The sequence below is a fragment of the Letharia columbiana genome (assembly GCF_014066305.1).
Source record: "Letharia columbiana isolate WasteWater2 chromosome Unknown xpSc0000103_s0, whole genome shotgun sequence".
NCBI classification, from domain to species: Eukaryota; Fungi; Ascomycota; class Lecanoromycetes; order Lecanorales; family Parmeliaceae; genus Letharia; species Letharia columbiana.
Genome location: NW_023501176.1, coordinates 1 through 15320, shown reverse-complemented (window position 1 = coordinate 15320; position 15320 = coordinate 1). Strand labels below are relative to the sequence as shown.

General features: G+C 50.1%; 6 protein-coding genes across 6 annotated transcripts; 4 read left to right on the top strand and 2 right to left on the bottom strand.

Annotated features, from left to right (window-relative positions):
• Positions 1-537: 537 nt before the first annotated feature.
• HO173_013306 (uncharacterized protein) lies at positions 538-2217 on the top strand (the record flags this gene model as incomplete). The annotated part of the gene is made up of 4 exons (XM_037315128.1): positions 538-555; positions 604-783; positions 837-1929; positions 1985-2217. 4 exons carry the CDS (start codon positions 538-540, stop codon positions 2215-2217), a joined length of 1524 nt encoding a protein of 507 aa, XP_037157967.1.
• Positions 2218-4202: 1985 nt separating this feature from the next.
• HO173_013305 (uncharacterized protein) lies at positions 4203-5828 on the top strand (the record flags this gene model as incomplete). The annotated part of the gene is made up of 3 exons (XM_037315127.1): positions 4203-4223; positions 4276-4407; positions 4476-5828. 3 exons carry the CDS (start codon positions 4203-4205, stop codon positions 5826-5828), a joined length of 1506 nt encoding a protein of 501 aa, XP_037157966.1.
• A 141-nt stretch (positions 5829-5969) lies between these two features.
• HO173_013304 (uncharacterized protein) lies at positions 5970-8288 on the bottom strand (the record flags this gene model as incomplete). Its single annotated transcript, XM_037315126.1, has 5 exons — positions 5970-7676; positions 7752-8008; positions 8061-8125; positions 8180-8213; positions 8267-8288. 5 exons carry the CDS (start codon positions 8286-8288, stop codon positions 5970-5972), a joined length of 2085 nt encoding a protein of 694 aa, XP_037157965.1.
• A 420-nt stretch (positions 8289-8708) lies between these two features.
• On the top strand, positions 8709-9692 carry HO173_013303 (uncharacterized protein; the record flags this gene model as incomplete). The annotated part of the gene is made up of 1 exon (XM_037315125.1): positions 8709-9692. The coding sequence occupies one exon, from the start codon at positions 8709-8711 to the stop codon at positions 9690-9692; it is 984 nt and encodes a 327-aa protein (XP_037157964.1).
• Positions 9693-10145: 453 nt separating this feature from the next.
• Positions 10146-12631, bottom strand: HO173_013302 (uncharacterized protein; the record flags this gene model as incomplete). Its single annotated transcript, XM_037315124.1, has 10 exons — positions 10146-10186; positions 10238-10537; positions 10611-10676; positions 10730-10769; positions 10869-10972; positions 11745-12087; positions 12137-12328; positions 12405-12431; positions 12490-12509; positions 12562-12631. The coding sequence occupies 10 exons, from the start codon at positions 12629-12631 to the stop codon at positions 10146-10148; spliced, it is 1203 nt and encodes a 400-aa protein (XP_037157963.1).
• Positions 12632-12985: 354 nt separating this feature from the next.
• Positions 12986-15200, top strand: HO173_013301 (uncharacterized protein; the record flags this gene model as incomplete). The annotated part of the gene is made up of 3 exons (XM_037315123.1): positions 12986-13190; positions 13242-14980; positions 15033-15200. 3 exons carry the CDS (start codon positions 12986-12988, stop codon positions 15198-15200), a joined length of 2112 nt encoding a protein of 703 aa, XP_037157962.1.
• Positions 15201-15320: the final 120 nt, after the last annotated feature.

The following is a 15320-nucleotide window of genomic DNA, read 5'->3' as shown; positions in this document are numbered from 1 at the left end:
CAAAGATTCGTCGATAGGTGAATGGGGGAATATTCGTGATGGTTTGGCATGGGTGTCAGTAATGGTTCCGTAGCATTTGACTTCAATGATGACTAGGTAAAGATTAAACGTAGGAGCATGGCCTATGCTTTTATATTTTGTATCAGCACCGGCTCATGGCAGCGCGGCGCAAGTTCCAAAGCTGCATTCAGCTAAAGATCATCGTCCAGGATCCTAATCCTGCAGTGTTGATCTCTAGGCTGTGGTAAGAGCTAGTAAACAATCGAATTAGAAACATCATTAGCAGATACAGCATCAGCCTCTCTACCAATAGAGCAATCAATAAATTGTTCCTGCAACAATGGCCACCTCAGATGACATGATGGGTAGAAGACTCTCATAGCCCTAGCCTAGATAAGCCTAGCTCAATGTAGAGTAGTGTAGTCAGCTGCCAAGAACCTGTTCCGCCCACACTCTGACTTAACCTCCGCAACGTAGGATGATGCAGTAATATATGTTAGAAGGAGCCAAAGGCTTTATAACTCCGTAAGAGCTGGGATGGAAAAGAATTATGGGGTAAGAGGAACGCCGTTATATATTGTGCCACTTTCTCATGTGACGCAGAGCGCCATTGCCCTTCTCAATAGCAGACGCCGGACAGCTAGACCCAGCTTGGGGGTTGCACTCGGTACGAGCAACATACCCGCCCTAGATTCAATGCCAAGCTTGAACGGAGCGCCTAGCATGAAAGGGACACCCAGCTTGGTAGGAATGAAAGGTTGGCTACAAGAACTTGGGCATTCAGTATCAGTATCTATTCGGAGGCGATGTCGACAGCTTGTTGACCAGAGGATTAGGAAAATGACGTCAACAGTCTCAATGTTGTGCATGTCGCAGGGACGAAAGGGAAGGGTAGCACATGTGCTTTCGTCAACTCGTTCCTGAAAGCGCATGGCGAAAGGACCGGGTTTCCACGAAGAATCGGACTCTACACTTCCCCCCATTTGAAGCATGTACAAGAGAGGATCCAGATCGACTCAAAAACCATATCGGAAGACCTTTTTGCGAAATACGTTTTTGAAGTCTGGGACGGTTTGTCTCACAATACCCCAAAACCCCGTTACCTCCAGCTCCTAATGCTTGCGTCGGTCCACGCATTCATTAGAGAGGGGATTGACGTTGCGATCTACGAGACTCATAATGGTGGAGAATATGACGCTACAAATGTTATCCAAAAGCCTATCGTCACCGGAATTACAACAATCGGGATGGATCATATTGAGCAGCTCGGCCCATCGATCGAAAACATCGCCTGGCATAAGGCGGGAATTTTGAAGTATGGAAGCCCTGCTTTTTCAACTCTCCAGGAGCCCGCAGTTGCTACAGTATTACAGGCGCGAGCAAGTGAGAAAAATGTGGCATTGGGGTTTGTCGATGTCGATCCTACACTGCCCTGCAAAGCGGATGCGTTGAAGCCAGAGGTCCAGCAAAAAAATTCTTCGCTTGCTATCGCTCTTGCCGACACTTTCCTGAAGGCAAAGGCACCTAAAGAGTATTGTAGCCTGATGTCGCAAGACGTTATTCGAGGTGTAGATCGTTTTTCCTGGCCCGGAAGATATCAACGGATCATCGATGGGGACTACCAGTGGTTTCTTGATGGAGCCCACAATGAGCTGAGTATTCAGAAGGCTGCGCAGTGGTTTGCTGAGACCGTCTCGGAGAGCCAACGGTACCTGGAAATGTCCAATTTGAGAAACACGGAATCGAAAGCTGAAAACTCCAGCAAAGTCCTGCCAGTCACGCGCATTCTCATTTTCAGCCACGTATCTGAACGCGATGGAGCGGCCATCCTAAAAGGTGTTGCTAGAGGTTTACAGGAAAGTGGAATGCAGATACAACACGTCATCTTGAGCACCTATGAAGAAAGACAAGACGGTACTGTCGGCATTAGTATGGCCATGGATAATTCTCGATGGTACCTAACCCTAGCTGATTGTCCATGCAGATCAATGTTCAAACCCTCCCAAAAAGCCTTTCTCACTGGATGTTCAGAAGGATTATGTTGACGCTTACAAGAGTATTAATCCCAATGTCGACATAGCAATCGAGCCAACCATTGAGGGTGCTTTGAACCTTGCAAAGGACATAGGAGATCGTGACAACGGAATGCAGACTTTGGTGACAGGAAGTCTGTACCTAGTCGGTGGTGCTCTCCGCCTCCTGGAAACAAATGCTTGAGAGATATCCTATATAATAGACTTTAAGCTGAGTACGTTCGTCTGCGTGGCTCACTACCTGTTGTAGGTGAGCTCGTGGATAGAAGTGATAGCGCGCATAGAATATGCGTCCAGTTGCGAGCATTTCAATCCTCATTCGCTTCTGCAGTATCTGCTGTTAAAGCCTCGCAAAGGTAAGTGGAGACTGCCGCTAGTCGCTTCACGATTCTCCAATACGTTGTGGAGGGGGAAGGCTGTCGATCAGGCCAAAAGGCTTTCGCAAGGTGCAGATAATGCCTACCTTCACATCTGTGTCGCGTAACATGAGAGGTCCCTCTTACGAATAGTGGACGAGAAAACAAAGTCCCACCAGAGGTCTTCAGAAGTTTATTTACGCAAATATTCACTATGATCATTGATGAACTGTTGAAGGGTGACGCACGGTGGAACGTTCGAAGACGAGAACGGACTCGCTCTTCTGCAGAAAACCTCACATGAAGCGGAAGACTGCAGTCCGCCAGGCACGAGCTCCTTCAGTGGTGGCCGATCAATGTAGTCTCACCGTCTTCCACCGAACAAATATTTGTGCGGAGCAAGGATATCTTGCTGGCTAGGACACTCAAGTTTCAAGGCTAATTCTACGAAGCGTTGGATCTCCCACGAGCTACACTCCATGACAGTGATTCCGATGATGTCGAGGGCAATGATTGGCGACGCGTGCTTCTCTCAATCATCGGCGACCTATATTGCGAGCCTGGATAATCTCTAGAGGCTCAAAACCTCTTGACACCGGAGATAGTGGAAACATTTTACGAAGGCTCTCAGGACACCAGTAGCGATCGTCCATCGCAACTCAGATCGGCGGAGAGTTTCATAAGACAAGGCTTGTATGAGCAGGGCGTACAAGTCTTATGCAATGTCGAAACCTTTCTTGAGGCTATCAGCAATCCCGGCGTGATCACATAACCGAAGCGTCGATCAAGGCATGAACCATTAGACAGTGGCTTGAATACCTAGCATATTTGCTAAGGAAACACCATCAGAGATGATACAGATCGTGTGCAGGTCACGTTAGGGTTCTGCGCAGGCGTGCCATAGGTTCCCTCACCAATTTTCCTTACAAAGCAGGAATTGATGCGCTGCCGTACAGGTATAGCCACGACGTTTGGCTGCCCGAAATCCCAGTCGTCTCTTGTCTTTTCTACGGATGGTATGTCAAACCTGAATCCAACTTCAACAGCACTGAGTTAGCTTAGCCAAAGAACAAACAGTGCCTCTCTTACTTTGCGCTTCAACTTCTCCTTTAGCTTGCTGCCGTCGTTTACTATGTCTGTTACTTTGACGGCTGGAACGGCTATGCTTTTAGAATGCTACTTCGGCTGCCGTTCACAGAAGGTGGGCAATTGACGAACTAGACCACGATATGTAATTCGACGACAAGTCATACACTCCTCTTTTGAAATTCCAAGGCCTACCGAACTGATGATCTCTTCCGCTGATGCATACACGATAACGGTATGCAAAGGCGTGCGAAATGTGCAGCCCAATAAAGTGCATAAATGATTAGACCTGCAGACCAATTACATTTACCAATAATAATGCAGCCGCCGATCATCATCATGGAAGCGGAATTTTCGACTTGTTAAAAGCGCGCAGTTGCGAATCACATCTAAGGAAGCCGCCGAGTATGGTACGCCGATAGGATTCTTCCTCTGAATGAAAATGCAGGGTCAGAATCGATGAGATATCAAAGCCATATGGCTGACTAGTAATTACGAGTGTTGAATGGTGATCAAGTAAAGTACTGTAAAATAATGACGGAAATGTACATGTATCTTACCTGGAGTGCTGTGTAGAAACTAAGTCCAAAACCGGGTTATAATAATACAATACCTAGTATATTACTTGACAGCCCATACGGTATCATGCCTCTTGCCGCCAACTTTGTCGCTCATCCTCTACAAAATTCTTCCTCAAACAAGGCGCCTCTTTGCGGCATCCGCAACCATGGCAAGCCGCACTTACGCAGTATGCCAGCAACCGCTCCTTCCTTCCATACTTCGACTTACCAATACCACAGGACGCCGTCGCTGCCTTGAATACGCTGCAGACTAATTTCGCTATTGTCGACGCCATCAGGAATTCTGGCAAGGGCATGAACAAGAACTCTATACCTGAGATGGTAGAGTGGTGCCGCAGGATCGGATATGAGGTGCGAGCCTCCACTGCTACAACAAATAGGATCGCCCGCAGACGCAGCCAAACTGAGACGGAAGACAGCCTTCGGATTTCAACCGGCTGAATGCTATACACATTGCCGGGACCAAAGGCAAGGGTTCCACCAGTGCGTTCATCTCTTCTATGCTGGGTCAATATCGCTTCCCCTCTACCCGGAAGCCCGAAAGACCACTGCTCCGTAAAATCGGTCTCTACACCTCACCACACCTCCGATATGTTCGTGAGCGCATCCAGATCAACAACCAGCCTCTGTCGGAAGAAGCCTTTGCTAGATATTTCTTCGAGACATGGGACCGATTGGAGGAGGCAGCGAGGGCCAAAGGCGAGCCGCCAGATACAACCGCGAAGCCGGGCTACTTTAGGTTCTTGACGCTCATGGCATATCATACGTACATGAGCGAGGGCGTCGATACTGCAATCACTGAATGCGGCATTGGTGGGGAATATGATAGCACAAACGTCCTCGTCAAGCCTACCGTCACTGGCATCACGAGTTTGGGAATCGATCACACGGCTATGCTGGGGAACACTGTTGAAGAAATTGCGTGGCATAAGGGTGGGATAATGAAGGCCAGCGCTCCCTGCTTTACGGCTCCTCAGCCTCCAGCTGCCATCGAGGTCCTCCAAAAGCGTGCGGATGAGGTCCCTACAAAGCTCCATGTGGTCGGCAGAAACCCTTTACTTGAGGATGTGAAGCTTGGGCTGGCCGCCGACTTCCAAAAGATCAACGCCAGCCTCGCTGTGGCCATCGCGGATGCCCACCTCGTGGCTCTCGGCCAAGAAGATCGCAAGCGCCACGACGACGTGCTTCCTCCCGAATTCATCCGCGGCCTCGAAGAGGTGCGCTGGCCCGGCCGCTGCGAAACCCGCCGCGAGAAGAACATGGCGTGGCACATAGACGGCGGCCACACGCTCGAGAGCATCGAAGTCGCAGGCTCCTGGTTCGCTTCTCAAATCCCTCCCGCCCGATCGCGGAAACGGACGCGCATCCTCCTCTTCAACCAACAAACCCGCGACGCCAACGCGCTCGCCAAAGCTCTCCACCGCACCCTCGCCTCCGCTCTTCAAAACGAGCAACCTTTCACACACGCGGTTTTCTGCACCAACATGACCTTCAGGGAGGAGGGATACAGGCCTGATCTTATGAGTATGAATACTAGCGCCGCAGCCGCTGAAAAGCTGGATGTGCAGAGAGGTTTAGCGGAGACGTGGAGGGGCATTGATCCTCAGACCATAGTCGAGGTGAAGCTGAGTATTGAAGAGGCGGTGAGGTGGTGTAAGGATGTTGCAGGGGTGGAAAAGGGGGATGCGGAGGGAGAGGTGATGGTGCTGGTGACGGGAAGCGTGCATCTGGTTGGGGGATTCCTAGAGGTTTTGGAGACGGGCAAGGCTTAGATAGAGGTCATGTATCATCAGGCAATTTTGCACTCAACATGCAAAAGGATTCTACTTTTTTCGCAACAAAGATATCCTGCTTAGCTCACGCTGTCAAATGCACTGTTCACAGCACTCAGTTGAGCCAGTCACTCCCCTGCCCTACCCCCTCCTAGCCTCGATTTTCCTCCTCTTCGCCCTCAACGCCTCCGCCTCCCCCTCCTTCTGCCGGTTCGAATACAACATCTTGTCCAACACCTTCCGCTTCTTCCGGCCCATCATCATCTTCCTCCTCTCCAACTCCTCTTCCTCCTCCCTCCGTTTCTTCGCCGCCTTCTTCCGCGCCTCGTCTCCTTTGCCACTGCCTTTCAAGATCCCCTTTACGGGCTGCCCGTTGGCTTTGGTCAGCGTTTCGGAGAAGTTGAGGCCAGCGGCTTCGGCTTCGAGCTCGCGTTGGTGCTGCGTGAGGGTCGGGTCGGTGTCGGATTCTGGGGCGGAGTCGAAACCTGCGAAGGAGTCGGCTTCGGAGGCGGGCTCGGATTCGGACCCGCTGCCGGCGATGGTCATGCCGTGGTCGTCCTGGAGATCGGCTGTTGCTGGTGTTGATGCCGAGGGGGCAAGTGCTACGCCGTCTGCGGCAGCGTCGTCGGATTTCTCCACGTCCTCCTCCTGCGCTTCTTCGTCTTCGTCGTCGGAGAAGCCTTCAGCTTCCTCTGCTTCGCCTTCGCGTTCCTGCTCCGCTAAAGGCGCGCTCGGGTCGTAGGCGCCCTTTGTCGGCTTGACCCATGGACTAAGGTGTGGAGGTAGGGTCGCGCCTGGTGCGTACAGATCGGGTCGCAGAAGCTTGACTTGGTTGATGCAGTCCCATACCCACTGAGGCTGAACTAATGTTCGGCCGGGTACTCGGTACCCAGGCCTCACGACGGTTGTGGGCGGTGGATCTGAAGGACTCTCGGAGACTTGCAGCTCTTCGGGAAGGCTTGCCATGGGCGGACGGTCGACTATTTGATGCGTGATGGTTGGATCGGCTTCGTTGGTCGTGAAGGCGCCATCGCCCAGAATGGCATCCCAACCTATTCGCTTACAACCAAAAGCACGAAGAATGAATTCGAGTGGCTGCCGAGGTGTCTCTCGAGACAGGAAGAATGTGAATGGTGCGAAGAGTGAGCCAGCTTCATTGCCGCCGGCTTGGGGCTGTGGGAGCACATCTGCGTCGTCTCCAGTGGTCTCGAAGGTATCAATAGCGTCGTTCATTTCCTGGTCTAAAGCCTGGTATTGGTCTTGGCCCTCTAAAACGTCCAGCTCTGCGTTTGGACCCTCCTTGATGGTAGCAATCTGCTTTTGGATTTCTTCATTCGCTTTTGTTGGCACCGTCCCTCCGTCCACCTCACCATTGACATGTCCCTTAAACGACTCGATCTGTTTGGGCTCTTCAATGCCCCTTCCCTCTAGAATAATTGCATTCAACTCGCCTCCTTGCTCATAGCTCTTCGCATTGAACCTTGGAGGATAGATAAGACCAATAGTTGTGTACAATCGGAAGTTGACAAAGCCGAGCAGAGTCGTGTAGAATTCCACAAACGTACCCATTATTCTAAAATCCACATCCCCGGTCACTCGCTGTACGAATTTATATGGCACCAGCCATAGTATATCTTGGCCCTGTATCGTGGCTTGGTAGTAAATGCCTTTGATAGAAAGGAATGATTTCCGCAGCGAGTTTGTTGTGATCAAGTAGTGTTCGAACTCGAGGCATAATCTTTGACAAAGAGCTATGGTTTTAGGTGGGACAGTGGACGTGGATGGCAAGTTGGCGAAGAGGAACAGCAGGGACAATGCATCGTCGAGGTCGCGGAGAGCGTCGACAAACTGAAATACCAGGTACGATTAGCGACATTCCACCAGCCGGAGTCTAAGATTCCGTGCTCCATTTGGAAAGCTTACCGTCGGGTATCTGTCCTTGATGATATGATCAAGCGAGAGCTTCGTCGCTCCTTTTTTTTCCAAACGTGCAGCATCTCCAACCTCGCCACGACCTAGATGCCGTGAGATCTTCTTTGCCAGCGCTTTATGGTCTCTGAACTTGGCGAGGAGCGGCTCATGTAGGAGGTACTGAATGTCTCGCGTATAGTAGAAGGTGGTAGAGGGAGTGGAAGATTTGGAAGCCTTCTTCTTGCTTCTAGGTTCTCGAGGATATATGCCTGCACATTTGTCAGGTAATGCCTTTGATACGGATATTTGACGATTGCACACCCTTGTAGATGCATAGGCGTCGGAAGTCTGGTAGCGATACTTGAAGCTTACGCACTGCCTGAGTCCTGGCGAAAGTCAGCTACTACATCTCGGAGCGAAGCTATCAGGCATGCACACACCTGGTAATGAAATTCTTGGCTTGACCAGCCGTTCCTGCGAGCTTTGTCAACGAAAGTCAGTCACTCAGCCAATGTGAGCAATCTTACCTTTCTTCTTTATTCTTCCCATGGTGTAAGCACTGATATGATAAACTATTTTTAAAGTAAAAAAAAAAAAGTTGGTTTTTTTAAATTTTTTTTGGCCCGAAAATTTTTCCCCCCCCCCGTTTTTACCTTTGATCCGGAAATTTGGTTCAATCCTAGGTTTTTTGGCCCAATTTTTTCAACTTTTGGTTTTTTTTTCCCCCCCCTAATTAAGTTTGAAGGGGTTGCCTAGCCAACAACACTAGTGGGCCTTGGCCATGGTAGATATCTGGCTCGGCACCAGCCATACATAGTAGTCATCCTCTTCTACCCACACGAGCCGTGGTCATTCTTGTTCTTTGGAGGTCCTTGCCCGGATTTCTTGTGGCCTTGAAGAACGATCATACTTCTGTCATTCATTGTCTTTCAGTTCAGTCACATCATCACATCAGTCACATCATCAGTCATGCCGAATCAGTCACGTCCGACATTCGATTTTTGTCGTACTTATGACGGTTCAGAACCAGCCTCCCGTTGGCTGAAGCGTCTTGAGTTTGAGTTGCGAGGAGATTCTCGGAGTGGAATCATTGCCCCGGAGCACTATTTGAGCTCTGTGGATCTACTTCTTGTGGGGGACGCAGCCGATTGGGCAGAGTCTTCACCAGAAATCAGTACGCTTTTCGCCGGATCTCATACCAGCGAGTCATTGGATCGATTCCTCTCGCTCTTCAAAGAGCGCTTTCCTACCAAGTCTATCGAGACAATTCCGACTACCTTTTCGGAAGAACTCGAAGACTTACATCAGAATGCCGAGGAGTCACTCACTTCGTACTATCAGCGTACGATACAAATCACATATCGTTTCGGGGCCCGTGATCGTCTTCCCGGAGGCCCACCCCTATCAATCCTCGAGTCGTCAATACTAGACTTGATCTACAGTGCGTTTCTCAAAGGTTTACAAGATCTCGAGCTCCGGCGTAAGGCCATTCGGGGGACTGTTACTGGGATATCTCTACACTCGACATTTGTGTCTATGGAACAGGCACACAAATCACGATTAATTATCAGGAAGATCGAGTACGAGGAAGTTCAGTCACGGGAGGCCATATTCTACAAGGACGTCGTGAAGAGAAATATGTCTACAACACAGTTGGAATCCATATGGGCTTCTTATTCAGCGGGGAGTCGTGTGCCTGAACAGAGGGTCCCACCACAATTTCTACTACCGTCTCCGAATCCGAAGCAAGCTTCTCAGCCAGCGATCGAATCCAAATCAGTCACCTGGGGTACGAGTGGTTTAGGTCCTCGGTCCATTTTGAAGAAGAATCATTACGAGTCTGTTGCTACTGAAGCTACTAGGGCTGGGGCTGTTATAGATGCTGGGAGTATTAGTGCGTCTGGACCGGTCTATGGATATGAAGGATATGGTGTGGATCAGGGTGTTGGCTAGGCATGGGCCACATGGTCGCGGGGCTCTTATTATTTGTTTGGTAGTAGTTGACAGGGGTTGCCTAGCCAACAACACTAGTGGGCCTTGGCCATGGTAGATATCTGGCTCGGCACCAGCCATACATAGTAGTCATCCTCTTCTACCCACACGAGCCGTGGTCATTCTTGTTCTTTAGTACCATAGGATTCGTTGTTGATCTTGATGCCTTTGAAGGGGGGCTAGAGAGGGCCGACGCTCTTGAAGCTGGGAAAAAAGTGTCTTAAAATTCTATACTGTGGTGATTAGACAGTGGTGAAAGTGAATTGTACATTCGCTACGGGTTTTCGCTGGAGGATTCTTGCATGAATACTTCAACGAATCAAAAATGGATCCATTTATCTTGCAGTCTTTGGGTATCGCTTGGCTTTAACACCCCTCGTCTATCTTTGACTGTTGTTGCAGAGGACATTTAGCTTAGACGTAGTTGGACAGCCAACGGAAAGCTTCGTAATACCCTAATAAAGAGTCAGCTTTATCTCCGCTCGTCCTTTGTCTTGTACACTCACCTTGCCGCATAACAACACTGCACATGAAGACCTCAATCGGCCTCACACCCTCCAGCGGCACCTTACCCTTTCCTGTCGTCTGCCACATGCCCAGCTGATGCCTAAGGTCCTCCTCGCTGATAGCATCTGGGTGATCAATTTTATTCCCAAGGATACAGAATGGGACCTTGCTCAGCTCTTCCATTGCAAGGAGGGCATCGAGCTCGGCTTTCGACTCCGCGAAGCGTTCGTGATCTTTTGCGTCGACGAGGAACACGATCCCGGAGACTTCGGGGAAGTAATCTTTCCACAAACGACGGGCTAGAAAAAGAGAAGTGTCAGTTGGTGACCCCAGTGGCATCAGTCAAAGTGGCATCAGCGACGCAAAACGCACCTTGTTGATGGCCACCGAGATCGAAGGTTGTGAATCGGCAATTGCCTATTGCGAGCTCTTCGGAGGCTGAAGGGGTCAGTATGCGGTAGGGAGCCAATAGTAGACGTGATGGAGCATACTGGGATGTAGAGTAGGTTGTAGGATGGCGACTCGGTCATTCTACGTTTACTGTCAGCGGGAGAATTCAAGCTTGTCCACTCCTGTCGAACTCGGACTGATCTGCTCGACAGCGAATGAGAGCTATACGGAAGGACGTACCTTTAACATATGTAGCAACGTGGTCTTACCCGCATTATCTAGGCCGAGAAAGAGGAGTTTGGCATGCTTATTGAGGAGCCCCAGAGAGGCGAGAACGTCCCAGACTACCGCAGCAAACAAAGAGTCAGCTCTTGTATCGCAAGTAGGCAGAAGAGAGAGGGGGAGCAGGCCATCCAATCGCAGTAAAAAGAAGCTAGGTGGCAGCTTACACCAGTTAACGATGAACATGCTGAAAGATCATGAGAGAAGCTCAGGCATATACAGAGAATGTAGGACGGTATGGGCGTCAGAAGTTAGAAGTGGCAGAGCTGAGTATGGATGGTAATATTTGTGTCGTGTGATTTCCGAACGCAAAAGTTGTCGTTGGCGTTGCAGCTTTCGGAGGCAAACCTTTGGGCTTCGGGTGAGCTAATCTACGGCGCTCCATAGCTCCATATCCACAAATACAGATCCACGAGCCAGATACAAATGATTCAGAATGTGGCCACACTTGAAACAAAACCCTATCATATTTCAGAAAACAACATTCGCTGAATAGGTAAGAGACAGTGCGGAGAGGCAGTAAATGTGTCGGTGAAATTTGCATACTGTGTTTGTCCTTGATGCACAAGTTCTGTCAAGATTCTAGTTGGTACAGAGGGTCCATGCGGCACCGACGATATCAATATGCGCCTACGAAAGACGCCATGAGAGCAGAGCATGCCAGAAACGCCGACTCCAAGGACTCGCTCAAGATTCAGCAATCATCTCAACGAAGCTCGCACTTCTCCTCCACTCGATCCGAGACCGTCTCGCCTGAAGACGAGTCCATTGAACCTCCGCATCATTCTACTGGGACTTATCGATCGTATTGCAGGGTCACAACAGTCGTCTAACAATTGCAAGCTCCACCACCTTGTGTCCCAGGCGCCTCGGGTCTCAGATCAACCCCTTGTCGTGGATTCGCTCTCATACCGCGGTTTCCAGCTTGTTCAAGAGGCAACTTTCGTGCAATGGCCGTGAAGAGCTCTCGCACATTCTCCGCCGTCTTTGCTGATGTCTCAAAAAACAGCAGCCCAGCCTCCCGTGCGTATGCTTCGGCGTCTGCTGTTGTGATAGCACGCTTGTCTGGATGTTCAGCAACGAGGTCTGATTTGTTCCCTGCTAGAGCGATAATGATGTTCTCATTTGCCTGCCTTTGGAGCTCTTTTACCCATGACTTTGCCTTATCCAGGGACGACTACCTTCCTATTAGCAGGGCTTGGGCGGACTTCGCGCAGGGCATATACAGCTTGTGTGATGTCGTAAACCACGACTGCACAGTTTGCGTTCCTATAGTACATCGGTGCAAGCGACTTGTATCTCTCTTGGCCTGCCGTATCCCATATTTCGAACTTGACAGTCGTGGCGTCGTCGAGGGAGATGGTCTGTGTGAGGAAGGCAGCTCCGATAGTAGATTCTCTGTAGTCATCGAATTGATCCTTGAGACGAATCAGCAATCATTCCGCACCTCGATTTCGTTGTGGCGGCAGAAGAACCAGCTGTTGGTTAACTGACCTTGACAAATCTCAGGACAAGAGAACTCTAATGGACAAGCGTCAGCTTTCTGTGTGCTAGATGTGGCTCAAAATGAAGTAGCAACCTTTCCTACTGCAGACTCTCCTACAGTATGGTCAGTCTTTGAATGGAGCAGCAAGCGGCTGGATGTACGGACCAAGCAAAACAAGCTTGAATTGGGCAAACCGAGCTCCTGGCCGTGCGCCAGTGGAGACCCGGGATGACATGTTGCCGGGACTTTGTGGTAGGTCTTAGATAGTATCAAATATTACAGCTCTAAATGCGGCTGAAGGGACGTCTTAAAGTCTTAGGAGGCTCGAAAATGGAGACAATGGAGGCCTTCGAAAGGCAAGAACGGGTGGTGCCTTAGCGTGACCATCAAATGACGAGGTCTGTAGGGCTGATTCTGCCAAGACCTGCAACTCTGCGACTCTGTGCGGCAGCTTCACCCTCGCAACCACCGCACCGAATACGTCCACGATGATACACAATAGCGATCAAGCCTCCTTCTCAGCTTCTGAGAAGTAGCTTCTTCTCTTTACTCCGAAACACTTCCGCTTCACGGACGACCGACTTCCACAATGCGTAGCCTAATTCCTTTCAGAGACATTAACGTCCATGCCTCTTCCTCACATTACGCCTTCACGTCTCCTTCCTCCCCTTCGGCCCAGACGCTGGTAGTTGAACGCCCCTCTGGAGATTTACGACTCAATGATGGTGCGCTGTTGGGCGCGAAAAGGGTGTCGAGTATTGCGGGCATACTCGGCATGATCAAGCTGAGATTAGGTGAATATGTATTTCACCTTTAAGGCAAAGACGGTGCTGATAGAACCGCAGACAAGTACATAATAGTAATCACAAAAGCACAGCCAATGGGTCGCCTGAAAGGGCACATGGTCTACAAAGTCATCTCCACCGAATTCCTTCCACTGCGCGAGCGCGCACTCCATGATCCAGATGAAGACACCTACCTCAGCCTACTTAGAACTCTGCTGAAGACAGGACCCATGTATTTCTCATACTCCTTCGACATCACCAACAGCTTTCAACGTCAAGCCCAATCAAATCCCTCACAGCCAATATGGAAGAGAGCAGACGACCGCTTCTTCTGGAACAAGTTTATTCAGTCAGACCTCATAGACTTCTCGAATGGTGCAGGAAGTGGTTCCGGACTCCGTGGAGGCCAGCAGGCTGGAGCCGACCCCTTCATCCTTCCTGTCATGTTCGGAATGCTGAGAATCACACAAACCCGCGTCAAGGCAACTCCGTTGACGTTTACACTAATCACAAGAAGATCCAGGTACAGAGCCGGGACTCGCTATCTTACTCGTGGCATTGATGATCAAGGGCATGTTGCGAACTTCAATGAGACGGAGCAGATTGTGATCCTGAACGACGAGACAGGAGATCTAGGAGGCTTCGCTGGTGGTGAAGGTATGCAGAACGGCAAAGTGGGAGGAAGTGAAGGTTATGACACACAAGTCATGTCTTATGTCCAAACAAGGGGAAGCGTACCGGTCTACTGGGCAGAGGTGAATTCGTTGAAATACGTCCCGAATCTTCAAATACGCGGGGTAGAGACAGCTGTGGAGGCTGCACGGCACCACTTTAACGAGCAAATAAGCTTGTATGGTGACAACTACCTTGTCAACCTCGTCAACCAAAAAGGTCGTGAAGATCGAGTCAAGAAAGCCTACGAGCAGATGGTACGAATTCTGGTCTCCTCGCCAGATGAAGCAACGCAGGCAGACTACGTTACGGAGGAGAAGATACATGTCGTGGAGGCTAGCCAGAAGAATCAGAAGTACGACCGACTTCATTATGTTTACTTCGATTTTCACAACGAGACCAAGGGACTGAAGTGGCATCGCGCCCAGTTACTGCTTGATCAGTTAAAGCAGGGTCTCACTGAGGGCCAGTATTTCCGCGGTGTGGACATGCCGGCGGATGCACAGGGCCGTCTGGAGGTACGAAATCGGCAAACAGCGGTGGTTCGAACGAACTGCATGGATTGCTTAGACCGGACGAACGTCGTTCAAACAATGCTCGGTCGCTGGACTTTGACGCGGCAACTGACTGACGTTGGTGCTCTGAAGCCAGGGGAGTCTGCTGATGACGACAAGTCGTTCCAGGACTTATTCCGAAACATTTGGGCAGACAATGCTGATGTCGTGTCAAAATCATACTCCGGGACTGGAGCTCTTAAGACAGACTTCACGCGCACTGGCGAGAGGACAAGGGCTGGGATGGCTCAAGATATGAACAACTCCATCACTCGCTATGTCAAAAACAACTTCGGAGACGGGCCACGTCAGGATGCATTTGATCTGTTTCTAGGCGCATATCTGCCTTCGACGTCCATCACTGATACCAACCTTGTCTTCAGGGATCGACGACCAATCTTGATTCAAGCCATACCATATCTGTTCGCTGCTAGCTTCTTCTTGGTCATGGTTACCTCCCTGACAAGAACCCAACCAGAAACGACTGTTTGGCCTTTGCGTGTGTTCGCTTTGTTGTGGATGGTCATTGGTGGCTGGTGTGGGCATTTCATTTGGACCCATGGCATGCTATACGTAAGTAGCCGGAGCCCCCAAGCCGGAGCCTACTGACTCCGTATCTTTTCAGGTCAATTGGCCAAAGCTCAACACCCCTCGTTGGGCTCAAGAAGGCTATCAAGAGACTATGGGTAGCGTTATGAAAGACAAAGTGATAGGGAGCTTTGTGCCTCGTGAGCGTGGTGCAAGTAACGTCCGATTGGGTCATCTCGAAGAGGGCAAGAAGAGGATACAATAATGCAGCGTCTGAAAATTCTCATAGTGTGTTATACCTAATTAATTCCCTCCAAGCTACCACCTTTTCTGACTGCGCTTTACATTGATCTCAATGTGCGCTCCGTCGAAAAGAGGTTAAGCT